The sequence below is a fragment of the Chiloscyllium punctatum genome, chromosome 38 (assembly GCF_047496795.1).
Source record: "Chiloscyllium punctatum isolate Juve2018m chromosome 38, sChiPun1.3, whole genome shotgun sequence".
NCBI lineage: Eukaryota > Metazoa > Chordata > Chondrichthyes > Orectolobiformes > Hemiscylliidae > Chiloscyllium > Chiloscyllium punctatum.
Window position 1 is genome coordinate 3,214,587 of NC_092776.1, and position 27,411 is coordinate 3,241,997.

General features: G+C 42.1%; 1 protein-coding gene across 4 annotated transcripts in view; it reads left to right on the forward strand.

The window, feature by feature from the left end:
• The window catches only part of xpnpep1 (X-prolyl aminopeptidase (aminopeptidase P) 1, soluble), a 102,354-nt gene that overhangs the window by 52,193 nt on the left and 22,750 nt on the right, over positions 1 to 27,411 (forward strand). For all 4 annotated transcript variants that reach the window (XM_072557059.1, XM_072557060.1, XM_072557061.1 and 1 more), the window contains 10 exons: positions 1,105 to 1,200; positions 4,691 to 4,772; positions 8,623 to 8,833; positions 11,265 to 11,354; positions 11,666 to 11,716; positions 11,950 to 12,008; positions 18,871 to 18,948; positions 19,819 to 19,890; positions 21,755 to 21,815; positions 22,565 to 22,634. In XM_072557059.1, the coding sequence (XP_072413160.1) occupies positions 1,105 to 1,200; positions 4,691 to 4,772; positions 8,623 to 8,833; positions 11,265 to 11,354; positions 11,666 to 11,716; positions 11,950 to 12,008; positions 18,871 to 18,948; positions 19,819 to 19,890; positions 21,755 to 21,815; positions 22,565 to 22,634 (870 nt within the window). The remainder of the gene's footprint in view (positions 1 to 1,104; positions 1,201 to 4,690; positions 4,773 to 8,622; positions 8,834 to 11,264; positions 11,355 to 11,665; positions 11,717 to 11,949; positions 12,009 to 18,870; positions 18,949 to 19,818; positions 19,891 to 21,754; positions 21,816 to 22,564; positions 22,635 to 27,411) is intronic.

The following is a 27,411-nucleotide window of genomic DNA, read 5'->3' on the forward strand; positions in this document are numbered from 1 at the left end:
ATTAGGTTCCTTGCTATTTGCTGTAATAGGAGTGACCTGTGCAGCTACAGTTGTGTAGGATAGGAGAAACCACTCTTATAAAATCCTAGCAGCGTGGGAAGGATGATTCTCCAATGGATTTTCAAACAGCAGCCTGTCTGCTGCTTTTGTACAGTAACCAACAACATCTACATCAATCTTCAATCTGGATTTACTGCATAGAACCAGGTGATCTTTAACATCCACCTAAACCTTGAAGACAAAGCTTTGCTGAATCTGGATCACATCTCTGGCAAAAGTTCTCCTCTTTTGCTCTGTACTGGAGTCTAGGGGCAGGTTTTTGTACTTTCCCTCAGTGGGCTATCTGACAAATGTGGATTGGAACGTTTGGTTTTTTGACTAAAGAGCTAGACCGTGAATGGGAAGAGGTTTTGCTGCAGTTGTTGAAAGCCCTGTTTAGACCACATCTGGAATAACATTAGATTAGTTTCAAATACAACTGCTAGCTTTTCAAATGTTCCTCACACTCTTGCGTTACTGAAATTTGTGTGTGAAGGATTTTAATTTAAGATTTTACTATTGCCCAGCTTCACCTGTCAGGACAACTGGCTACCTGAGCATACAGTTCCTTTAATGATTAATGACTTCAAAGGTGAAAGGACAATCTTGTGACTCGTCATGCTTCCTTCAGAAGTAAACATAATTCAACATAAAATTTGACATGAAGTAGATAGTTTTGAAGTTGGCACATGGGGGCATCTGGACCAAGAACTATAACCTTAAAATCAGAATCATGCCTTTCAATAGAGAAATTAGGAGGTAGTTCAGGCTGAGGGTGACAGAAGTTTGGAACATACTGTCTGACAAAAAGCAATAGATCTGAGGTCAGTGAATCATTTTAAACCCGAGATTGATAAAAGTCCGGCTGTTAAAGGGAATGGAGGCAAGGCAACTGGATGTAAAAAGGACATAGATGTGCCTTCAATGTAATAAACAGAAAAAGTATCTGAATGGTTCATTCATGGGCTCCTGTACTTAAACATGAACGTAAATCGTTGCTTTGTCATTTACTCTGTAAAAGTCATGTTAGTAACTTTTAGTAATTGTGTTTGAACTCCATTTCAGGTATGTCTTGGCAAGACAAAATTGTACAACAGCGTGCAAAGATGGTGGAGAAAAATGCCAGTTGGTTGGTGATCACAGCCCTCGATGAAATTGCATGTGGGTGCATTTTATTTTACTTTAAAGAATTTAGCAATTAAAAAATCATGCCCTTTTTAAAAAGAAATGTTTCCAAAAGGGAGGCATTTACTTGATTTAACAACTTTTCTATAGCTTCAGTGGGGTCACTGACTCCCATTGTTTGGGGAAGTTCTGTGACTATGTGAAGGCTGGGTTTGAAAAACTCTCTGTGACTGTGCATTAATCCTGAACTTCTTATTGGATATGTTTGTGACTTATATTTATGTCCCCGACTCTCTAATAAATAGGAACATTATTTTGAAAAATAGTAATGAGATATTTAAAAGGTAAATCTGCTTTGTGTGAGCTAAGGGGGGAATGTTGGCTAGGATAATGACAGACACAATTCTTTCTCTTTGCCATGAAAGCTTTAGCACCCATTTGAAAACCTTATCTTTACGCTTTCTCTGAAGGAAAACACTTGTGATGATGCAACATGCCTGTGTGATTGTGTTGCAGTATTAACTTAGATAGTGTGTATGAGTCAGAATAAATTTGAATCCTCAGTTTTCTGACTTGAAGCTGAGAATGCTCCGAGCAAGGTAACAGTCATAGTAAAGAGAGGTGTTATAATGGATGATGTGATTTACTAAAAGTCTTTTTCTTTATGCGATCATTGTAATAGTTGGAATTACCCTCCATCCAGAAAAGACTCTGGGGACAAATTAAACAATATTTTCCTTCAGAGTCCACAGTGACATCTGCATTTTCCTCCTGGTTCCCTCCTCTCAGGATCCACTGAACACTTAAAAGAAAGTATTCCCACACACAGCATTAAACAATCTCTTTGTTACTGTATGTTGTTATACTTCACTGGAAATGGTACTGAAGTGGGAGTTCAATGTAGTCAGAATGCAGTTAGATGTAGTCTGCAAGAGGCAATGAGCATACTGAGCTTTAGGAGAGTGCATGAGGACATTGTTTAGACTACTCCCAGAGTACTGCATCAAGGTTGGCTTTATTTGAGGAGGGGTGCATTTACATTGTAATTGCAAAGATGCACTACGCTGATACTGGGACAAAGGAGCGATCTTTTGAGGAAAAGTTATTCAGGTTGGGATGACTTTAACTGAAGTTTAATAGAATGAAAGGTGATCTTTATATGGTACATTTGCCTTTTTGAGTGGGGTTAACAGCGTGATGTGCTATTCCTGTTTCTTAAGATTTAGTGTTTATCTTGTGATTTTTAAAAACAATTCAGCATTTGTAATGTTTTTAGTTTTGTTTTCTGCTGTTATTGCTGTTTAATCTAGCTTAATTCTTTAAGGAACTCATCCTAGTACTTTATCCCTTTAAAGGGATACTTTAAAAAGGAAACAAAAATCTTGTTAACTATTAGCATTCATTACCAGCCGGCACATTTAGACACTTAAACGTATTCTTAATAATTTTTTTGGGCCAAGTCATACCCTTGAGGCACAAGAGTCTTGAACTCAGACCTTCTGTCCCAGAGGTAGGGAAGAGCTCTATTGCTGTGCTTCACAACGCTAGTCTGGATGCTGACCGTGACATGCTGTTTGAATGTCTATCATATTTCTTCAATCTTTGTTCTCAATTACATGCACTTTCTAACTCCTGTCACAGGAGAGCAATTGGAAACTGAAGTTTAGTTCAGTGCAATTTACCTCCAAATTCCTGAGTTAAGGAGCAGGTCCATGTGGAAATGTGAGGTCAGTGGTTAGCATGCTGCCTCACAGCGCCTGGGAGCCGAGTTCGATTCCACCCTCTGGCAACTGTCTTTGTGAAGTTTGTGCGTTTTCCCTGTGTGCGTGGGTTCCTCCAGTTTCCCCTCTCAGTCCAGTGTTTATGATTTATTTTCACATTGGGCTGTACTCTCCCAGCGTGACCTGTGGACTGTGTTATTTGAACTAAGTGTGTGTGACTTCTCACTGCCTCCCACCCACTGTGATTCATCAGTTGTTAGAGTTAAATTGTGGTATCTGGTAAGTGCTCCATTTGAGACCTGTGGCACACTGGTACTTTAGCAAACAGTGGAACTCAACACAGTAATTACTGCAGCTCAGTTTCATGTTGCTGCATGTCTCTTGGAATTGTGTCTCCATTTTCCTCAGTTTTTGTGAAATATTGGTCTTAAGTAAAGATTCTGGCTTTGTCAGTTAGATTATTGTAATGAGAACAACAAAAGCTAGAGATCGAATTGGTCAGACAGCATCCAGGGAGAGAGCAATCTGACATTTCAAGGCATGCTGTGATGAGGAGTCATCTTGCCTTGAAACACTAGCTTTCTCTCTCTCCATGAATGCTGCCTGACCTGCTGTGTTCTCCAGCATTTTTTGTTTTCAGTCCAGATTCCAGCATCTGCAACAATTTGTTCCTAGATTATTGTAATAGTCCTGTTTCACTACCAGAAGATGCTGCAAATCATTTAATGCTTGGATATGTATGAGTATTTTTTTCAATCTAACTTGCATCAAACAGTGTTTTTTTGTGCTGTATTTATTTAAACTCCAGCAGCACTGAATTCCCTCAGTAAATGTCTACATGTTTTGAAAGCTGTTATATAATTGGTTACATAAAATCATAGAGTTATACAGCACTGAAACAGATCCTTCGGTCCAACTAATCCACACCAACCATATTCCAAATCAAACTAGTCCCACTTGCATGTGTTTCATCCATATCCATCCAAACCTTTCCTATTCATGTCCTTGACCAAATGTCATTTAAATGTTGTAACTGTACCTGCATCCAACTGTACCTGGCAGGTCATTCCACATATGAACTACTCTGTGTAAAATAAAAGTTGCCCCTTGACCTTTTTAACATCTTTCTCCTCTCACCTTAAATATATGCCCACTCGGACTGCAAGCTTAAATCCAATTAGTTGGTTGTAGGATCATTTAACTCTGTCTCTCACTTGCTGCATCTGCTATTTGGCATGCAGTAGTCCAGTTTTGTAGCTTCACCAGGTTGACATCTAATTTTTAGCTGCAGCAAGGCTTGGTGTGCCATTATTGCCCGGTGATTTAGTCAATACCAGGTGGTCCCTCTGGTTTCATTACATTTTAACTTTTGTCAATGGCTTGGCCCAAATGAGGGGCTTGCTAGCCATTTGCGAAGGCCAGATCAGGTCAGGCTTGCTGTGGCAGGTAAAGTATGACAGTCAGCACTGGTTCAACAGAATTTAAGTTCCATGATATGTCATGGTGGGATTTGCATCTGTGTCTCCAGAACATTACCCTGGACATCTGCATCATCTAGTGATGTTACCACGATGCAGCAGTGTCACAGAGCGAAGCAAAGGGGTTGATGATGGGATGGGTAAAGAAACGAGAGTCATCTGGATGATCTGTACATGCCAAGAGCAATATCATTGCCGACAGCTGCTGTCTACAGAAATGGGAACAGTGGTTCTGGTCTGAAATTGTGCATCCCAGTCTTGAATCTGGAAGGTTGTAAATCTTTTAAGATTGATTGTAATGTTTTGATTTTCCTCCCTCCTCCACAGGGCTGTTTAACCTTCGGGGCTCTGACATACAGTATAACCCGGTATTCTTCGCATTCACCATCATTGGCCTAAACTCCATTCGGTAATTTGGGTTCACAACAAACCTTCTGTTTTATGTTATCTCAAACTTTGAAATTTAAATGTTCAAGTAGCAATGGCTTTTAAAATCAATTTTTCAAAGGCTGTGACAAGCTTTTGTTTTGAGACATATTAGATTTTGGATATGCCTGACAATGATTGTTTATAAACTGTACACTCCCAGATTGTAAAGTAATTTAGTTATGTGGAGAGAGTCTGTTTGGAGGAACTGAGATGAGGAGGAGTTTCTTCTGTCAGAGGGTTGTGAGTCTTTGAAATTCCTTGCCACAGAGAGCTCTGTGGGGGGGGGAGGGGCAGAGTCCTTATGGGTACTTAAGGTTGAGACAGATTCTTGATCAGTTGGGGAATTGAGGGCTACAGTGAATTGAGGGTAACGGGGAACCGAGGAAATGGGGAATCGTGGGTAACGGGGAACCGAGGAAATGGGGAATCGTGGGTAACGGGGAACCGAGGAAATGGGGAATCGTGGGTAACGGGGAACCGAGGAAATGGGGAATCGTGGGTAACGGGGAACCGAGGTAATGGAGAATCGTGGGTAACGGGGAACCGAGGGTAATGGGGAATCAAGGAAATGGGGAACCAAGGTAATGAGGAATTGAGGGTAATGGGGAACAGAGGTAATGGAGAACCGAGGGTGACGGGGAATTGAGGAAATGGGGAACCAAGGTAATGGGGAATCGTGGGTAACGGGGAACCGAGGAAATGGAGAATCATGGGTAACGGGGAACCAAGGAAATGGGGAATTGAGGGTAATGGGGAACCGAGGTAATGGAGAATTGAGGGTAACGGGGAACAGAGAGTAACGCGGAACCGAGGAAATGGGGAACCGAGGGTAACGGGGAACTGAGGGTAACAGGGAATCGAGGGTAATGGGGAACCGAGGGTCACGGGGACCTGAGGGTTAAGGGGAACTGAGGATAACAAGCAAAGGGCAGGAAGGCGAAATGAGGAATGTCGGAGCAGCCATGATCCTATTGGATGGTGCAGCAGGCTCGAGGGGCAAAACTAGGAGGAAGTGAGGACTGCAGATGCTGGAGATCAGAGTCAGGAGTGTGGTGCTGGAAAAGCACAGAAGCATCTGAGGAGCAGGAGAATCGATGTTTTGGGCATAAGCCCTTCATCAGGAATGGCCGAGCGGTCTGCTCCTGTTCCTATTTGCTGTGGTGTTATGGTAGGCTAATATTGTAGCTAATTGCCTATTGAATATTTAACTATTTACAAGCTCCATCAATAAGTCTGGGAAAACAGCAGCAATATACTGATGTTTCGATGTTTGTACCACGAATATCTGATATGGTAAATCTATTTTTGAATGCTTGCATTCCAACAGTTTTTTCGCTGCCTTTCACCGCTGTCGATGCTGTTGTTAACACTGCACACATGCCTCCTTGCATCCTTTCTCCTTTAACTCCACCTTTGTATCTTCTCCTTTTCTCCTTCGTGTACCTTATTCTGCTCTTCCTTGAGTGTGTCTCAGCAATTCACAGCTATCGATCCCAGTGGGAGCAAGTGCCAGAGTTTAATTGCTCTTTGGGCAAACCTGTTTCTTCTGAATATCTTATTGGATTTATCAGTGGCTATTCTATGTTTGCTGTCACTGGCTCTGGTTTTAGATATAAGTAGAAGCATCTCTCCTGTCTACCAAATGGAGCCATTTTATAATTTACACATATCTGTTAGATCGTCCCGCCATTTTTTAGTTTCTAAAGAAAAAAGCTCCAAGTCAGGCTTTCCTGATTGGTGTAACCTCTTGGGTTTGGGAAATCTGATTTTGCTCCAGCTACACTGTGACTGTATCATTTTATATCATGAGAACAAACTCTTCAATCTGCTCACAAATGTTACTGAATCACGTTTCAGTACAAATTCAGTGTAATGTCTTGGGGTATTAGATTGAGAAGTGAGCCCCTTTTGAACTTGCTCTACCGATCTCTATGATAGCAGCAGATAGAATCCCTACAGTGTGGAAACAGTCCATTCGGCCCAACAAGTCCACGCCAACCCTCCGAAGAGTAACCCACCCAGACCCATTTCCCTACTACTTTTCATTTACCCCTGACTAATCACCTAACCCACACATCCCTGAACACTGTGGGTAGTTTAGTGTGGCCAATTAACCAAACCCACACACTGCGGGAGGAAACCCACACAGACATGGAGAGAATGTGCAAACTTCATACAGACGTTCGCCTGAGGCTGGAATCGGACCCAGGTCCCTGGTGCTGTGAGGCTGTGGTGCTGACCACTGAGCCACCGTGCCGCCCGTGGTCTGTTGGTGCTGTCTGTGATAACTTCGTCTCCCTGTCTGTTCTCCATAACATATGATTCCCTCGTCTCTCAAAAATCAGACTAATTCTACCTTGAATATTTTCAATAACTCAGTCTCTGCTGCTTCCTGGGGAAGATAAATACATGAACTAATGACCCTCTAAGGGAGAAAGAAATCCTCATTTCAGATTTCAAATTTGTTTTTAACTGTGTTGTAAGTTTAGTTTCCCATAAGGGGAACATTCTTCCTGTGTCGTGTGCCTCAAGATCTAGTATGTTTCAATAAGATCATATCTCTTTCCTCCAAATTCTTAATGGCTTACCCCACAATCTGTTTAGCCTTTCTTCATCTGGCTTTCCATCCCATTCATTCATGTCTAAGCTCCAATGCTGGCCTTATTACAGAGCACTGGTTAGTTCAGATTGTTAGAAACTGAAGTTGTTCAGTATCACAAGCATTTTGCAACACTAAATTCAGCTGGCTTGTGACAAGTTAGCTAATCCAGTTCCCTTTTTTGTTTGTATCTCCCAGCCTGTTGCTAGTGGATAGGAGCTGGATTTATCTCTATAACTGCACATGGTTCAGTCTGACACCATCTGTGAAATAATGTTAGTGACCTATTTCGAAGTCAGGATGCTGTGTGGCTTGGAGGGGAACTTACACACAATGGTATTCCCATGTATCTGCTGCTGTTGGCCTTCAGAATGGTTGTCATGGCTTTGGCAGACGTTGCCAAAAGAGTTTTGGAAATTTGTTCCAATGCAACTTCTAAGGTGGAAGTTTAGATTAGTAGCAAAGCCTGATCCCAAAACCTTTGTTCAACAGTCCCAACTCTGGGTGGTTTAATTTCAATATTATAGCTGCATTTCTGTTGGCCATGACTCAATCTCTGAATTATCTCTGAGTTGTGGGTTCAAATCCCACTCCAGAGACTTGAACACGAAAGCCTAGGCTAGGATTGTTGGATGGTTTTGGGGGAATGCTGCATCATCAGAGGTGCCATGTTCTGGTTGAAATGGTAAACCAGGACCCCATCTTCCTCTTCAGATGTTAAAGATCCAATAGCACGATTTTGTAACGAGCTGAGTTTTATTCCCAGTGTTTGAGCCAAATTTATTTCTCAGTCAACCACAAACAACCAATCATCTGATCATGTTGCTATTTTTAGAGCTTGCTACGTGCAAGTTCATTGCTGTGTTTCTTACATTGCAGCAACAAGTATACTTCAAAATGTGATGAGTTGGCTGTGAATTGCTTTTCGTTGGCCTGGGGATTATGAGCAATCTGTAAAAGTGCAAGTTTAACTTCACACTCTTTGCATACAGTGTTAAAGTCAATTGTCTGATGATGATTCCTGCTTTTGCTTTGTTTTTTTGACTTTCTCTTATTTGCTTCAGAAATAAACAATTATGAGGCGGCAGTGCAAGAAAAGAATGAGGATTAATCATTGCAAAAGCATTGTGTCTCTTTCAAGTGAGCGCAGTTTTAAAACAAAAGCCAATGCCACTAATTCTCAGGAGGGCAGTTTCCATTAATATTTTTAAAGTAATCTTTTTTATTGCAGACTTTTCATCAATGAGACACATATGGAAGACCCTGCTGTGCGAGAACATTTGCAGCTTGACTGTGAGACAGCACCCAGTTTCAAGATAAACATACTCCCCTATGAATCAATTCTGACTGAACTGCAGACAATCTGTTCCAACATGACTTTGAAGGAAAAAGTCTGGATCAGTAGCAAAGCCAGCTATGCTCTTTGTGAAACAATCCCAAAGGTCAGTTGATAGTTGGTACTACAATATTAATTTGTCAAAAATCAAAAAAAAACTTTTCAACCGGCAACCGAGGATGCAGATTGCTGTTTCATTCATAAAACAGGTCCCCAAAGGGTTCTGCATTTGTTTGCATATAGAGTAGAAATTGTGTTGAGACTGCAAAGCAGCAGAGTCAGGATCTCTGGTGTAGTTTGTTGATTGTCAGTGAGTCTTGGTTTAAATTCCAGGCTGCACTGATATTGGGAATTAATTTGACCATCCTTTGCCAGTATTGGCATGGACATCAGGCACTGTGAGGGAGAGCTCCACTTCAGTGAGCTAGGAAAATGTGGCCATCCAGTCGATATCCCACACAAGGTCACTTTCAAAACACATGGTGAGCTTTGCATTTTACTGTTTCGGGTGAAGATAGGCTGCAGTAGGAGGGTTAATTGGAAAAATAACATACAGAGGCCAGCAGACTGCTGATAGATGTTACCAGTGAGCTTCTGAACTTGGAGCACTTACAGACTGCCATCAGGGGTTTGGGTTCCTGCAAGGCAGTGTTTGGTTACTGTTGAAAAATGTGGTGCTGGAAAAGCACAGCCAGTCAGGCAGCATCTGAGGAGCAAGGGAGTCAACGTTTTGAGCATAAGCTCTTCATGAGGAATGCAAGAAACGTTAACTGTCCTGCTCCTTGAAGGTTGTCTGACTGGCTGTGCTTTTCCAGTACCAAACGGTTTGACTCTGATCTCCAGCATCTGCAGTCCTCACTTTCTCCTTTTTTTGGTTATTGCCTGGAACTCTGAACAATTCAGACCAGGAGACCGACTTGATGCACATGTATGTGTAGGGCCTCTCTCCCACAAAATGCTCGTGCTTACAGAACTAGTCTGGTAAATTCCCTGCTCCCTTACGATTTACGTCGAGGTCACTTTAGTTTTAATAAGGTTCAGAAGTTCTCACTCCAGCTGGTGGTGAATGACATCTCTGGGGAAATACCTCTGTTTCACTTGAGAGACAGACCACACTGTGGCTCTACATGTTTAGAGATGGACTCGTTCTGTACCTGACAATACAGTGTCAGCACTGTCTGAGTTTTACTTTGTGCAATTTGCCAAGCTCCATGAGCTCAGAGTGATATATTTTGTAAAATGGAAACTTATTACAAGCTGAAGTTTGTGATGCCAGCAGAATTTAGACTTTTTATAGACAAGCACAAATAGCTGGAAAAGTAAGTTGAACAAGCCCTGACAGGGAACACACAATTACAAATGCCTAAAGACTCTCCCCACTGTGGTTCATCTTTTCATTTTTAGACGCCAGTGATTAAATGTTTTCCAGCCTTTTTCTTTGAAGTTTCGACATCTACAACTGTCAACATTTTTATTTTGGACTTTTTCTGTATTTTGACCGTCCTGTATCTTGATGGTATATGTGTCAATGCTTAAAATTGTATTTGTTTCAACCAAGGATTGTGTAACCAAATCTGTTTTTCTTATTATGAGTACTAACCACAGAAAGTTTCTGCTTCACATTAAATGAACGTATATGTTTAAAGATAACAGTACACTGATGGCGAAGTGGGAATCTCTAGGTTTGGTCAGCTCCCACATCACTGCACAGTGGATGTGACATTCTGCTGCTGTTACTGCTCAGTATTAGCAATGACAGCAGTTGATTATCTCTTGCCCCCATGGCAAAGAAACATAGAAGATAGGAACAGCAGGAGGCCATTCAACCCCTCGAGCATGCTTCACCATTCATCATGATGGTGGCTGTTCATCGAGCTCAATAGTCTAATCCTGCAAGAGTTCATGTCTTTGTTCTTCAACACCGGCATGACATTAACAGCCCAGAACTGAGCACACTTCAAGAACATGAAAATTACAGGAAAACCCAGCTGCTTAGTCAGTAAATAAGGAGATTATATCCGAGTTGCAGGATATTTCAGGTTTGATGTGTTCTAATTTTCAATTTTTGCTACTTCTCTTCAAATCTTTATTGTAGTTGCGCTCTGTGCTGACTTCATATTTAGGAACTGTAGAGTATCCTCCTAATAATTGCTTTTCTGACTGGAAGCGCAAAAAGAAAAACGAAAGTAAAGAATTGCATTTTTTTTTTCTCTTCCTACTTCTCCCTCAAAAAAACCCCTAAAACCCATTCTAGCCCATTTCAGGATCTCTGTGACTGTTGCCATTTTTTGCTTGAATGAAAGCAGAGCCACGCCAAGCACTCGCCATGATACCTTGTGCAAACCTGATTCTCTTTTAAGTACTTAAGATGAAAACAATAATATGACACCTGTAAGTTGGTGCAGTTTTGCTCCTGTTGTGTCAGCGTGCCAAGAATCCTAATTACTTTATAGTTACTGATCCATGGTGTCATTAATTGGAACTATCGTACAAATAGGGCTATGAGCAAAGTAAGTTCTTGACTTTGATTTTAACAGAGGCTCAGACTGCAGACTGTATACACTCCCATTTGCATTGCGAAAGCTCTCAAGAATCCAACAGAAATCGAAGGGATGAGACGCGCTCATGTGAGTAATAATTTTAATCGCTTGCTCTTCGTAACCTCTATCAGCATGAGCAATTTGAGATGATATTTAAATACAAACTGCACACATCAACATCAGCTATTATAGCTATTACCTGGCTACTAATCATATTGTTGTTTATGGGGTTTGATAGGTATAAGCTGTCGTTGGTTTTCACACAAGCTTAGGACCACATGTTGCCCTCTCACATCTTCTAAACTGAACAGTTATTTAAAGAAAAACAGTGAGAAGCAAGCTAACAAAAATAAATTATTCGGAATAAAGTGTATTGTTTATTTGTTTGTTCTTCTTAGATTAAAGATGCAGTGGCTCTCTGTGAACTGTTTGCCTGGCTTGAGAAAGAGGTAAGAAAGTTTCTCATTGTTCATATCGGCATCTGTGTTATTTCTGGGATAAATCTCCAGGTCTTTCACAGTCTTACTGTGGGAGCTCTGGTGAATATCTATCACAAGGCACCATGTGGACTAAACCACAATCAAAGAGTTTTAGGTAATTCATATCAACCTACTGTAACTTTACTTTCTCTTTTAACATGCCCATTATTTCTGGAATATTTACTGAGATTGCAATTTTGCAGGTTCCAAAAGGCAACATAACTGAACTGGATGCTTCGGACAAAGCAGCTGAATTCCGCATGTAAGTCTTAATGCTGCATCCATTTTAGTGTAACAGAATCGTTTTACAGGAACCCAAATCCCATATGTTCATGTTTTGTTACTTGGGAGCATTAGGGAATCACCTCGTAGTTAGTATTTCTCGCCTTTCATACTATTGCTGATTTTAGGTTCACTACTTGAATGGAATCATGGTATATTAAAACATACAAAAACTATACAGAGCTCTAGTTAGACCTCACAAAGAATACTGTGAGTAGTTTTCATCTCCTAATCTAACCAAAGATATATTGGTTGTGCACATGGCAGTCCACAGAAGGGTATGGAGGGATTTTCTTATGCGGTAAGGTTGAGACGGTTGGGTTTGTATTCATCAGGGTTTAGTGGACTAAAGGAAGAACTTATTGCAACCTGCAAGATTCTTAAGTCTGCTTTACAGAATAGATGAAGAGGGATTGCTTCCCCATTATGGGAGAGTCTAGGATATGAGGGCATCATGTAGTTGTGGGTATGTTTGCTGAGCTGGGAAGTTGATTTTCAGACAATTCATCCCCTTTCTAGGTGACATCCTCAGAGCTTTGGAGCTTCCTGTGAAGTGCTGCTGTGCTGTGTCTTCTGGAATTCTGTGTCAACAGGCACCCAAGCAACAAATTTTTATGTAAACCTTGAACATCTACAGGCATCATCTCAGAATTAGGGCCACCCTTTTAAGGCAGGGATGAGGAGGAATTTCTTCTCTGTAGGTTGTGAATCTGTGGAATTCTATGTCAGAGAGGGCTGTCAAGACTGGGCTGCTTAATATATTCAAGGCTGAGACAGGTTTTTAATCAGGAAGGGAATTGAGTTTTATGGGGAAAGGTTAAGGAGGTAGGGTTGAGGAAAATGAGATTAGCCGAATAGTGGAACAGACTGAATGAGCCTGAATGGCCAACTTCTGCTTCTCCATCTTGTATTCTTATGGGATCTTGAAATTTGGGATCATAGAAATTTACAACAGTGAGAGAAGCCATTGATCCCATTATACTTTTGCTGGCTTTAAAACAAGAGTGTTTGTCAGCATAATGCTACTTTCTAGCTCTTGGCCCGTGGCCCTTTTTGTTATGGTGCATCAACGGCACATTCAAGTACCTTTTAAATGTAATGAGGGTTTCTGCTGACCACTCTTTTAGCTAGTCAGTTCCAGACACACATGCGCATGCACAGGTAGAAGTTCTCCTCAATGCTTCTCTAATCCTTTTGTCAATTGCTTTAAATCTATGCACACTTAACTGTGCACTAAGGGAAGTAAATCTTTTCTTTAACCTTTTCCAGATCCCTCATTTTATTCAACTCCATTAAACCTCTGCTCAGCTTCCTGAAAAGAAACAGCCTCAGCCAGTCAAGATGTTTATTACCATTAAATGTTGAAATAAAAAGTGTGATTTTTATGTTGAAGCAGAAACAAAACACAATTTCAATCAACAGAAACCAACAGAAATGTGATTCTCAAGATGCCAGTAAATAATCTTGCAAATCTCTAGTAATGAAAACCTTAATGTGGCTTAATTGGCCACCAGAAATCAGTACCACCAGTTAATTAGCCAGTGTATATTTCAAAGGTCTCTAAATAACGTGATTCTTCTCTATAAACATATACAGTTGATATTAGTGTGTACCTACAGTCTTTTCCTCAAATTCATGTTTTCATTTTGTAAACCTAGAAGCTTGCCATCAATATCCCTGCTACATTATAGTTACATTTTGATGTTCTGATTTATTGGGAACTTAAGATATTGACAAACTAATGGGCTTAAACTGGGTCTGCGGCAGGTGGTGAGGGAATCAACGAGAAGGAAAATCATCATTCTTTCCAGTCTGTTAGCTGCAGATGCATCTGTCCATGACAGTATTGGTAAGAGTGACTACTGCGCAGTCCTTGTGGAGACAAAGACCTGACTTCACATTGAGAATAATCTCCATCAGGTTGTGTGGCACTATCACCGTACTAAATAGAACAGACTTCGAACATATCTAGCAACACAGGACTGAGTACCCATGAGGCACTGTGGGCCATCAACAGCGGTAGAATTGTATTCCAGCACAATCTGTAACCTCATGGCCCGGCATATCCCCCACTCAACCATTACCATCAAGCCACGGGATCAACCCTGGTTCAATGGAGAGTGCAGGAGGGTATGACAGGAACAACACCAGGTATTCTTAAAAATGAGATATCAACCTGGTGAAACTGCCAAACAGCATAAGCAGCAAGTGATACACAAAGCTCAGTGAACCCACAACAAATGGATCAGATCTAAACTCTGCAGTCCTGCCACATCCAATAGTAAATGGTATTGGAAAATTAAATAGCTCACTGGAGGAGGAGGCTCCACAAATATCCCTATCCTCAATGATGGAAGAGCCCAGCACATCAGGGCAAAAGATATGGCTGAAACATTTGCAGCAATCTTCAGCCAGAAGTTCCGAGTGAAGGATCTGTCTTGGCCTCCTGTAGTGGTCCCCAGCATCACAGACACCAGTCCTCAGCCAATTCGATTCACTGTACATGATATAAAGAATTGATTGGAGATTCTGGATATTGCAAAGGCCTTGGGCCCTGACAACAATCTGGCAATAGTATTGAAGACTTGTGCTCCAGAACTTGCTGCTCCCCTAGCCAAGCTCTTCCACTACAGTTACAACACTGGCCTCTACCTGACATTGTGGAAAATTGCCCAGATGTGTCCTGTACACCAAAGGAAGGGCAAACTCAACCCAGTCACTTACTGCTCCATCAGTCTACTCTTGATCATCAGTAAAGTGATGGAAGGTGTCACCAACAGTACCATCAAGCTCAGTAACCTGCTCAGTGATGCCCAGTTTGGGTTCCGCTCAGCTCCTGACTTCATTCCAGCCTTGGTTCAAACATGGATGAAAGAGCTGAGTTCCAGAGGGGAGGTGAGAGTGACAGCCCTTGACATCAAGGCTGCATTCGACTGAGTGTGGTGTCAAGGAGCCCGACCAAAACTGGAATCAGTAGGTATCAGGGGGCAAACTCTCTAGTATTGGAATCATACCTTGCACGTAGGAATGTGGTTGCAGTTGTTGGAGGTCAGTCATCTCACCTCTAGGACATCTCTGCAGGGGTTCTTCAGGATAGTGTCCTAGGTTCAAACATCATTGACTTTCCCTCCATTATAAGGACTGAAGTGGGGATGTTCGCCAATGATTACACAACATTCAGCACTATTCATGATTCTTCAGACATTGAAGCAGTCCATATTCAAGTGCAGCAAGATCTGGACAATATCCAGGCTTGGGCTGACAAGTGGAAAGTAACAGTCACGTCACACAAATGCCAGGCAATGACATTTCCAATAACATAGAACATAGAACAATACAGCACAGAACAGGCCCTTCGGCCCACGATGTTGTGCCGAACTTCTATCCTAGATTAAGCACCCATCCATGTACCTATCCAAATGCCGCTTAAAGGTCGCCAATGATTCTGACTCTACCACTCCCACGGGCAGCGCATTCCATGCCCCCACCACTCTCTGGGTAAAGAACCCACCCCTGACATCTCCCCTATACCTTCCACCCTTCACCTTAAATTTATGTCCCCTTGTAACACTCTGTTGTACCCGGGAAAAAAGTTTCTGACTGTCTACTCTATCTATTCCTCTGATCAATAAGAGATAATCTAACCACTGCCTCTCGGCATTCAATAGTGTTACCATCAATAGTGTTACCATCACTGACTTCACCCACTATCAGCATCCTTGGGTTTAGCATTGACCAGAAACTCAGCTGGACTTACCACGTAAACAAAGTGGTTACAACAGCAGGTCAGAGACTAGGAATACTGCAGTGAGTAACTCACCTTCTGACTCTCCAAAGTCTGTTTGTCATCCACAAAACTCAAGTCATGAGTTTGATCAAATACCCTCCATTTGCCTGGATGAGTGCAGCTCTAACAACACTATCCAGCACTATCAAGAAGCTTGACACTATCCAGGACAAAGCAGCCTGCTTGATTGGCACCACATTCACATGCATCCACTCCCTCCACCATCGACACTCAGACCAGCAGTGTGTGCTACTTACAAGATGCACTGCAGAAACTTACCAAAGACAGAACTTTCCAAACCCATGACCACTTCCATCTAGATGGACAAGGGCAGTAGATACATGAGAACACCACCACCCGCAAGATCCCCTCCAAACCACTATTCTGACTTGGAAATGTATCACCATTCCACTGTTGCTGGGTTACAATTCGTGGGCAGCACGGTGGCACAGTGGTTAGCACTGCTGCCTCATAGCACCAGAGACCTGGGTTCAATTCCCACCCCACATATTCTCCCCGTGTCTGTGTGGGTTTTCTTCGGGTGCTCCGGTTTCCTCCCACAATCCAAAGATTGCATGTCGGGTGAATCAGCCATGTTAAATTGCCCGTAGTGTTAGATGAAGGGGTAAATGTAGGGGAATGGGTCCAGGTGGGTTGCGCTTCGGTGGGTCGGTGTGGACTTGTTGGGCCAAAGGGCCTGTTTCCACACTGTAAGTAATCTAATCTAATTCTGGAACTTCCTCTCGAAGGGCATTATGGGAATGGGCAATAAGTGCTGGCCCAGCCAGTGATGCTTATGGCCCTTGAATAAAAAAGGGATAACAGTTTACAATTTCCACTCCCTAAATGAAAAAAGCTTTTTCCTGGATACTTGAGAGCAGCAGAATTGTAATCTTGTTCTTCCTAGTTGGCCTACTCAAAGAAATGCTTGCTTCACTGGGAATTAAAAATATTTGCTGACTATGGGGTTAACTGAAGCAAAGCAGGAGGTACTGAAGGATGAGTTAGAACATAAGAACTAGCAACAGCAGTAGGCTATCTGGTCCTTCGAGCCTGCTCCACCATTCAATATAGCTGATCGTTTTACCAGCGTTCTCACTGTATCCCTTAATTCCTTTGTTGTTCAAAAAAATCTATCTTCGTTTTAAATACATTTACTGAAGCAGCGTCAACTACTTCACTGGGCAAGGAATTCCATACATTTACAACCCTCTGGGTGAAGAAGTTCCTTCTCAGTTCAGTCCTAAATCTGCTCCCTCTAATTTTGAGGCTACGCCCTCTTGTCCTAGTTTCACCCGCCAGTGGAAACATCCTCTCTACTTCTATTTTATCTATTCCCTTCATAATTTTATATGTTTCCGTAAGATCCCCCTCATTCTTTTAAATTGCAATGAATATAATCCCAATCTACTCAGTCTCTTCTTATAAGCCAATCCCCTCAACTCTGGAATCAACCCAGTGAACCTCCTCTGAACCCCTCCAGTGCCAGTCCATCCTTTCTCAAGTAAAGAGACCAAATCTGCACACAGTACTCCAGGTGTGGTCTCACCAGCACCCTGTACAGCTGTAACATAACCTCCCTGCTTTTAAACCCAATCCCTTAAGCAATGAAGGACAAAATTCCATTTGCCTTTCTAATTACTTGTTGTACCTGCAGACCAACCTTCTGTGTTTCCTGCACAAGGACACCCAGGTCCCTCTGCATGGCAGCATGCTGCAACTTGTTACCATATAAGTAATAATCCTTTTTACAGTTATTCCTACTAAAATGCCAGACCTTTGTCCACTCACTCACTGTATCTATGTTCCTCTGTAAAGTTACACAGTCCTCTGCACACTTTGCTCGGCCACTCATCTTAGTGTCATCTGCAAACATTGACACCCTACACGTAGTCCCCAACTCCAAATCATCTATATAAATAGTAAATAATTGCAGTCCCAACTCCAATCCCGAGGCACACCACTAGTCACTGATTACCAACCAGAATAGCTGTTATTCCCACTTTTTGCTTTCTGTTAATCAACCAATCCTTTACCCATGCTAATATTGCACTCACAATGCCATCCATCCTTATCTTATGCAGCAGCATCTTGGTGAAGGCCTTTTGGAAATCTAGGTACACCACATCCACTGAGTTGAGCCATATTATTTACTGAATTAGAAAGCTGCATGAATGGCAGACAGGGTCAGTACCTGATGCAGAATGTTTAGCATGTGGTACAAGCGAGTAAGCAGGGAATAAATTACATTACGCATCAAGGTTCGGTTGCAAATTCCATCTGCAATGCCCTCATAATCTAGTTAAAAATCACACAGCGCCAGGTTATAGTCCAACAGGTTTATTTGGAAGCACTAGCTCTCAGAGCGCCACTCCTTCATCAGGTGGCTACCTCCTCAGGCACTTCCACCTCATAATTCAACACTTTCTTTGTACCAATCATGCAACTATTCAATCTTAAATAAACAATGAAAATAACATGGCATAGTGGGCTTTTTTTAGATTATGAAAGAGACCAATAAGTGTTTGTCATAAAAAAGGATAAGATTGAAAGGCACTTCACCCCTCACCCCAAAAGTATGAAGACAATTCATGTTCCAGTCTGAAGACTTGACCATGTTGTTTTGTTGGAGTTGGAAGTTGCTTGCTTTAAGGCTTTAATTTCTTGAGCATGTAATCCGCAACTAATAGAGAGCGCTGCACCTTTATATTTTTAGATTAAGTAGAGTTGACTGTAAATCTTTATAGCAAGTAGGATTTGAACCTGGCTTTCTGGCTTAGAGGCAGAGAGACATTATCACTGTACTATAAGAGTCCTTTGGAATTGACAATATCCTGTCTTTCAACGCACAACTTCCTAACTTCTAAAACATCATGTGAGTTTAGAGCTTATTTTGAGAATGTGAAATTGGATAATTAATCACTTTTTAACAGGTCTGTATCTTATTCAGTTATTTTTAATATCTTCTAGTGTATTTGGTGTTGAGTTTTTCGTTAAAATAAATGACTTCCAAATATAACCAGTTTTAATTCATTCCTTTATGTAAACTTTGCAGGCAACAAGAAAAATTTGTAGACTTGAGTTTCACCACGATCTCCAGCAGTGGACCAAACAGTGCAATCATTCACTACAGGTAACAACTGCATGGACTGACCCATTGTGATGTTTCATTGCTGACATTGAGGCTGAATCAAGTAAAAAAAACTCTAAAAGCAGAAGGATCTGTCTTTGAATCATTCTTTCTAAAAGCAAACTTGTAGCATTCTCACTATATACAAGTTAAGATTTTAAAAATTATATTAAAGAAATACACTGGAACAAATATTGGTCATAAAAGTAATGGAATTTAAAAAGTTTGCAAAAGAAATTATAAATGTGAGTACAGAAAATGATAGGAGAGGGCCATTTGGTCCATTCGAGTCTGACATTATTTTCTGATTGGCTTTCTGATTTATTCCTGAGGCTGATGCTGTGAACATCCTGAACAATCGATCAGAAATTGAACAAGTATGTTATAATGTCCCCTCACTGTATTTTTAGTAATATCAGGTATTGACAAAAAAAACTGTGTTGCTTTAGAAATGAAATGCTACTGTAACTGTGATCTATTTCACTCATTTAGATTGGAGATTAAAGAGAGTTCTGACCAGGCAGGTTTTGCAGAGGCCTGATGCTTTTCCTGAATGAAAAACAATAGGATCATGTATAAAGCTTCAGTTGATGCTGAAGAGGAAGTTGTGCTCTGTTTAATTACCTGGTTTCTTCACTGGTGTACTGTAGTACACCTTAAAGTTCGATTGTCTGTGCATTGTAGATTATGGACAGGCATTGGGAAGACAGGAGGTGAGTTACTCACCACAGGATTCCGAACCTTTGACTTTCACTTGTAGCCACTGTGTTTATATGGCGGGTCAGTTACTGTTGCAGGGAAGATCGAAGTGCAGCATTATGAATACTTGTGCTTTGAGGCTTATTTAAATTTCAAACTTGTTTTAACTTTTAGGCCCACCCACCATACCAACAGAACTTTATCAATGAGTGAAATCTACCTTTTGGATTCTGGCGCCCAGTATAGGTAAGACATTGTATCAAATTAGATTGTCTAAGGACTGCACAAAAATGATTTAACAGTGTGATTTATACAAAAGTTATTAATTACTTCCTAAGGGAAAAGAACAACATTCATTTCTATTGCACCTTTTTATGTCATTGAGAAGCACTTTAAATAGAAATGACTTTTGAACTTGTGTCTGTATAAATGACTTGAGCAATTAAGTTTATTTGTGCCACAGAAAGATCCCATAAATATCAATACGGCCACTGAGCATTACCGTTTTTTTGGTGAACAGATAAATGCTGACAAAAGGGTGCCTTTCTTTTAAAAACTGCAGTGGTTTTTTTCTTAACATTTCCCTGTGCAGCCAGACAATGTCTTATCAAAAGAATGATATATGATCATGGATCATTTATTTTTGTTTGCATGGAAGTAACATCCTGACTAATGTTCTAAAGTCAGTCAGTGAGACTTGAGTCTATACATTTCAGGAGAGGGTGCTTCTAAGCCTGACAGAGCAGATGTCCATATTACAACAAATGGAGAATTGCACTGTCTCATGTTGCCCTTGAGGTTATCTTCCTTCAGTTGACTACAGTTCATAAAGTCAAAAACAGAAATTGCTGGAGAAGGTCAGCAGGTCTGGGAGCATATGCGCAGAGAAATCAGGAGTTTTGGGTCGAGTGACCCTTCCTCGGAACGACTTGAAACAATAACTCTGGTTTCTCTCCATAGATGCTGCCAGACCTGCTGAGCTTTTCCAGCCATTTCCATTTTTGTTTCTGATTTACAGCATCTGCAGTTCTTTTGGTTATTATTGTCCACAAAGTCAAGGTGTTTCACTTGGTGAGGTTGTTGGCCCATGGAAATGCTGGTGAGGCAACCAACTTTCACCATTCTCACCTCAGCACAGTCTTCCCATTCTTTATTGATTGTGGGCTGCCACATAATTGCATTCACTGAAAGGTCCTTAACCAGTTGGAATGGAAACGTACTGTGGAGGTGCTGGTGTTGGACTGGGGTGGGCAAAGTCAGAGGTCACATGTCACCAGGTTATAGTCCAACAGGCTTATTTGAAATCACAAGCTTTTGGAGCACTGCTCCTTTATCAGGTGAAATGGAAACATGAGAGAGCTCCAATTTGACACTGTCAATGTGTGGATGCCACCTCTTGGAATGCTGCAGTTCAATGCATGAAAATTACCAATGTTAAGAGTTGTCTCTGTTTGAAAGAGAATTGGCCTTCACGTCCAGATTCTTTCTTAGTGTTGCTGATCTGATCTGCTATACAGAGCCATTTTATTGGTTTAGATATCGAACGTGCTTGGGGTTTTCTTGTTGCTGCCTTATGAACAAGAGAAAGAAGTGTTTGTCATGGAAAAAGATAAGGTTGGAAGGTGCTTCACTCCAAAAGCATGATGATAATTCGTGTTCCGCAGTCTGAAGACTTGAGCATGTTGTTGCCTTGGAGCTGGCAGTTGCTTGCTTTAATGCTTTAATTTTTTGAGCATTTAATCTCCTACTGAGAGAGGGCTGCACTGTCAGCAGTGGTATCTTTGGGAGGAGCTGATAATCTGAGATGTTGCTCACTAAAATGGACATGAAAGAGACTATTTTAAAGAAGTGGAGTTCTCCCATTGTCATGGTCAATATTTATTTTCAATTAAAATCATCAAAATGGATTTGCTGGTTATTTCCTTTATTACTTTATAGCCTTTAGACAGTGTTTCCTATTTTACAGATGTGTTTTATTGTACATTACCTAATGTTACAACATCTTGCAACTTTAATAAAGTCGCCTTTCATTATAAGTGCAAGTGTAGCATTTGATTTGTTTAGATTGACAGTTTTTCATATGTGTAACCTGCTCTTCTGCTTCACATAGGGATGGCACGACCGATGTCACACGGACAATGCATTTTGGCACTCCATCCGAGTATGAGAAGGTATGTGATCTTGTTGTGAGCACCAGTGTAGCATTGATCAGATAACTGAGCTTCCAAAGAATTGCAAGGTTATACACGTCTGGAAAAGGCTTCTCTTAAAAATTGAAGGCTGAGGCGTCGAGGTCTTTAAAACTAATAAAAGATTTTGATAGTTGAGATTTGTGGGTTTCAGGCAGTGTGCAGTGTCAAGGTGAGAAGAGTGCTGTGTAATTTTCAGGAAGCAGCTCTGCTTTATCTGGTACCGTGTCCGTACCCCAATTTCCTCCAGAGCCTCTGTGTCTAGAAAGGACAGCAGTGGTGAGAGCATGGAATTCACTGCCGTGTGAAGGTGTTCAGGTGGATAGCAGGGATGTGTTTATGGGGAAGGCAGATCAACACATGATGACAAGAGGGGGAGGTGAGGGTTTTCTGAAGAGCTAAGTAAAGAAACAAAGGAGAAGGTTTGAAGGCATCATAAATGAACTGGTTACTTGAGCCTGTGCTGCACAGTCAAAGTAATTTTGTGTGATGCTATTTTTAACATCAATTTTGATGTTTTGATCAGATTTTGTAACCATCTTGAGAAGCTCAGTGATTAACATTACTATAATTTGGTATTGAAATAAATGGTTAATTAAGAGAATATACTCTATCCTGTATGCAATGTAATTGGATGTATGTGATTATTTTTAAAAAGAGCTTTCAGAACTTTCAGTAACTATAACACATGTTTGTGCTGACGTGTGGTTTATTTGCCCTCTTGTACACAGGAATGCTTCACTTATGTGTTGAAGGGACATGTCTGTTTGGGTTCAGCGATTTTCCCAAGTGGTACCAAAGGTAAGATAGCTTGGTGCAGAGAGCAGTATTATGAAAAAAACTAATCTCTTTTACCTGTGTAAACCTTGGGGCTGAGTGGAATTGGGGGTTGCTGGGGACATGAAGTTAGGATTGACTCACTTTGTGGTGCAAGGTGCTGCTTTTTGGTTTATTTCCTAATGATTGTTCCTGTTTAAAAATAAGAGTGAGAAGATTAACCCGTGGATAGTGTTGGTTTGGAGACTTATTCAAATACTTGCACTTCTACAAGATGATAGAACATAGAACAATACAGCACAGAACAGGCCCTTCGGCCCACGATGTTGTGCTGAACATTTGTCCTAGCTTAAGCACCTATCCATGTACCTATCCAATTGCCGCTTAAAGGTCACCAATGATTCTGACTCTGCCACTCCCACAGGCAGCGCATTCCATGCCCCCACCACTCTCTGGGTAAAGAACCTACCCCTGACATCCCCCCTATACCTTCCACCCTTCACCTTAAATTTATGTCCCCTTGTAACATTTTCTTGTACCTGGGGAAAAAGTCTCTGACTGTCTACTCTATCCATTCCCCTGATCATCTTATAAACCTCTATCAAGTCACCCCTCATCCTTCACCGTTCCAATGAGAAAAGGCCTAGCATTCTCAACCTATCCTCGTATGACCTATTCTCCATTCCAGGCAACATCCTGGTAAATCTCCTCTGCACTCTCTCCAAAGCTTCCAGATCTTTCCTAAAATGAGGCGACCAGAACTGCACACAGTACTCCAAATGTGGCCTAACCAAGTTCCTATACAGCTGCAACATCACTTCACGACTCTTGAATTCAATCCCTCTGCTAATGAACGATAATACACCATAGGCCTTCTTACAAACTCTATCCACCTGAGTGGCAACTTTCAAAGATCTATGAACATAGACCCCCAGATCCCTCTGCTCCTCCACCTGACTTAGAACCCTACCATTAACCCTGTATTCCGCATTCTTATTTGTCCTTCCAAAATGGACAACCTCACACTTGACAGGATTGAACTCCATCTGCCACTCCTCAGCCCAGCTCTGCATCATATCTAAGTCCCTTTGCAGCCGACAACAGCCCTCCTCACTATCCACAACTCCACCAATCTTCGTATCGTCTGCAAATTTACTGACCCACCCTTCGACTCCCTCTTCCAAGTCATTAATAAAAATTACAAACAGCAGAGGACCCAGAACTGATCCCTGCAGAACTCCACTTGTGACTGGGCTCCAGGCTGAATATTTACCATCTACCACCACTCTCTGACTTCGACCGGTTAGCCAGTTCTCTATTCAACTGGCCAAACTTCCCTCTATCCCATGCCTCCTGACTTTCCGCATAAGCCTACCATGGGGAACCTTATCAAATGCCTTACTAAAATCCATGTACACGACATCCATGTACCCTTTCCATTACTTTGTCTACCACCGAAGTAGGACTAACTGGCCTGTAATTCCCGGGATTATCCCTATTCCCTTTTTTGAACAAGGGCACAACATTCACCGCTCTCCAGTCCCCTGGCACCACCCTCATTGACAGTGAAGACGAAAAGATCATTGCCAACGGTTCTGCAATTTCCTCTCTTGCTTCCCACATAATCCTAGGATATATCCCGTCAGGCCCGGGGGACTTGTCTATCCTCAAGTTTTTCAAAATGCCCAACACATCTTCCTTCCTAACAAGTATCTCTTCTAGCTTACCAGTCCGTTTCATACTCTCCTCTTCAACAATACGGTCCCTCTCATTTGTAAATACTGAAGAAAAGTACTCATTCAAGACCTTTCCTATCTCTTCCGACTCAATACACAGTCTCCCACTACTGTCCTTGATCGGACCTACCCTCGTTCTCATCGTTCTCATCATTCTCATGTTTCTCACATACGCATAAAAGGCCTTGGGGTTATCCTTGATCCTACCCACCAAAGATTTTTCATGCCCTCTCTTACTTCTCCTAATCCCTTTCTTCAGCTCCCTCCTGGCTATCCTGTATCCCTCCAATGCTATGTCTGAACCTTGTTTCCTCAACCTTATGTAAGCCTCCTTCTTCCTCCTTACAAGACATTCAGCCTCCCTTGTCAACCAAGGTTCCCACACACGACCATTTCTTTCCTGCCTGACAGGTACATACATATCAAGGACATGTCGTATCTGTTCCTTGAGAAAGTTCCACATTTCAACGACATCCTTCCCTGACAGCCTATGCTCCCAATTTATGCTCCTCAGATCCTGTCTTGCAGCATCGTATTTACCCTTCCCCAATTGTAAAACCTACCCTGTTGCACACACCTATCTCTCTCCATAACCAAGGTGAAAGTCACAGAATTGTGGTCACCATCACCAAAATGTTCACCCACGAACAAGCCCATCACTTGTCCCGGTTCATTACCGAGTACCAAATCCAATATGGCCTCCCCTCTGGTTGGACAATCTACATACTGAGTTAGAAAAGCTTCCTGGACACACTGTACAAACACCATCCTGTCCAATCTACTTGATATAAAGAGCTTCCAATCAATATTTGGGAAGTTGAAATCGCCCATGACTACTACCCTGTGGCTTCTGCACCTTTCCAAAATCTGTTTCCCAATATGTTTGTTCGCATCTGTGCTGCTATTGGGGGGCCTATAGTAAACACCCAACAAGGTGACTGCACCTTTCCTATTTCTGACTTCAGCCCATACTATCTCCAAAGGCAGATCCTCCTCAAACTGCCTTTCTGCAGCCATTATTCCATTTCTAATTAACAATGCCACCCTCCCTCCTTTTTTACCACCCTCCCTAATCTTACTGAAACATCTGTAACCAGGAACCTCCAACAACCATTCCTGTCCCTCTTCTATCTACGTTTCCGTGATGGCCACAACATCGTAGTCCCAAATACCGATCCACGCCTTAAGTTCACCCACCTTATTTCTGATACTCCTTGCGTTGAAGTATGCACACTTGAACCCATCTCTGTGTCCGCAAGTATTCCCTGTCAGTGCTACCTTCTCCACAGCCCCCCTACATTCTTGGACATCCTGACAAACAGCTAGCCTACTTGCTGGACTACAAGTCCGGATCCCATCCCCCTGCCAAATTAGTTTAAACCCCCCCCCGAAGAGTGCTAGCAAACATACCTCCCAGGATATTGGTGCTCTTCTGGTTCAGGTGCAACCCGTCCTGCTTGTACAGGTCCCACCTTCCCCAGAATGCAGTCCAATTGTCCAAATACCTGAAGCCCTCCCTCCTACACCATCCTTGCAGCCACATGTTCAACTGCACTCTCTCCGTGGGCGGCACGGTGGCACAGTGGTTAGCACTGCTGCCTCACAGCGCCAGAGACCCGGGTTCAATTCCCGCCTCAGGCGACTGTGTGGAGTTTGCACATTCTCCCCGTGTCTGCGTGGGTTTCCTCCGGGTGCTCCGGTTTCCTCCCACAGTCCAAAGATGTGCAGGTCAGGTGAATTGGCCATGCTAAATTGCCCGTAGTGTTAGGTAAGGGGTAGATGTAGGGGTATGGGTGGGTTGCGCTTCGGCGGGGCGGTGTGGACTTGTTGGGCCGAAGGGCCTGTTTCCACACTGTAAGTAATCTAATCTAATCTAATCCCTATTCCTTGCCTCACTGTCATGTGGCACCGGCGACAACTCTGTCCGTCCTAGCTTTTAGCTTCCAGCCTCACTCCCTGAGCTCCTGAATGACCTCCCCACCCCTCTTCCTACCTATGTCGTTGGTGCCAATGTGCACCACGACTTCTGGCTGCACACCCTCCCCCTTAAGGATTCTGAAGACACGGTCCGAGACGCCTCGGACCCTGGCACCCGGGAGGCAACAAACCATCCAAAAGTCTCTCCCATGTCCACAGAACCGCCTGTCCGTCCCTCTAACTATAGAGTCTCCTATAACTAGCGCTCTCCTCCTCTCCCCCTTTCCCTTCTGTGCCTCAGAGCCAGACCTCGTGCCAGAGACCCGGTGACTGCAGCTTACCCCTGCTAGGCCGTCCCCCCCCAACAGTATCCAAAGCGGGATACTTATGATGTTAAAGCTATTTGTTAAAAGCCATACCTCATCAGGAGAAAGGTTTCTTTCAGCTCAACCAAGAAATTTGTAAACTTTTAAAAAATGCTATTGACATAATTGAGATTTTGGCTGAATTTTAATTTGAAATTGTTTGAACTAAAATAATACCCATCAAGCTTTGAATTTAAAATGTAGAAATAGATTTTTTTAAAAGAAAAGTATTTGTTGCCTTAACTGAGGATCAAATTGGCCTGATTGGGAAAAGCTGTCAGTAGTTTATAATTGTTTGGGGAGAAGGTTCTTGTGTGTTCAAGTCCCACCTTGTCACAATGTGTCTAAACAAGTCAATTTAAATTTCAGTTCAAATTAGATCATCCAGGTTTTAGCGGGGAGTCATATACCCATGTTACTTGTTTCCAAAATGCAGATAGACGTGTGAGATGGTGGGATTGCAGAGCTGCGAAATAAAGTGGCAAGCCACAAAGACGACAGAGTATTAACGTAGTCACCTGAGAGCAGAGTGCAGTGCATACACGGCATTAGCTTCAGCAAAACTGTGTCTTCATAGGAAAGTGGGTTTGGGCAATTCATATCAAAGCAAAATCTTTCAGATACTGGAAATAGGAAACAAAAGTGCAAAATGTTGGAGAAACACGGCGAGTCAGTGAATTTGGAGAAGAGTTGTAGTTCAGGTTGAGGTTCTGGATGTAAGTTTGCTCGCTGAGCTGGAAGGTTCGTTTCCAGACATTTCGTCACCATGCTAGGTAACATCAT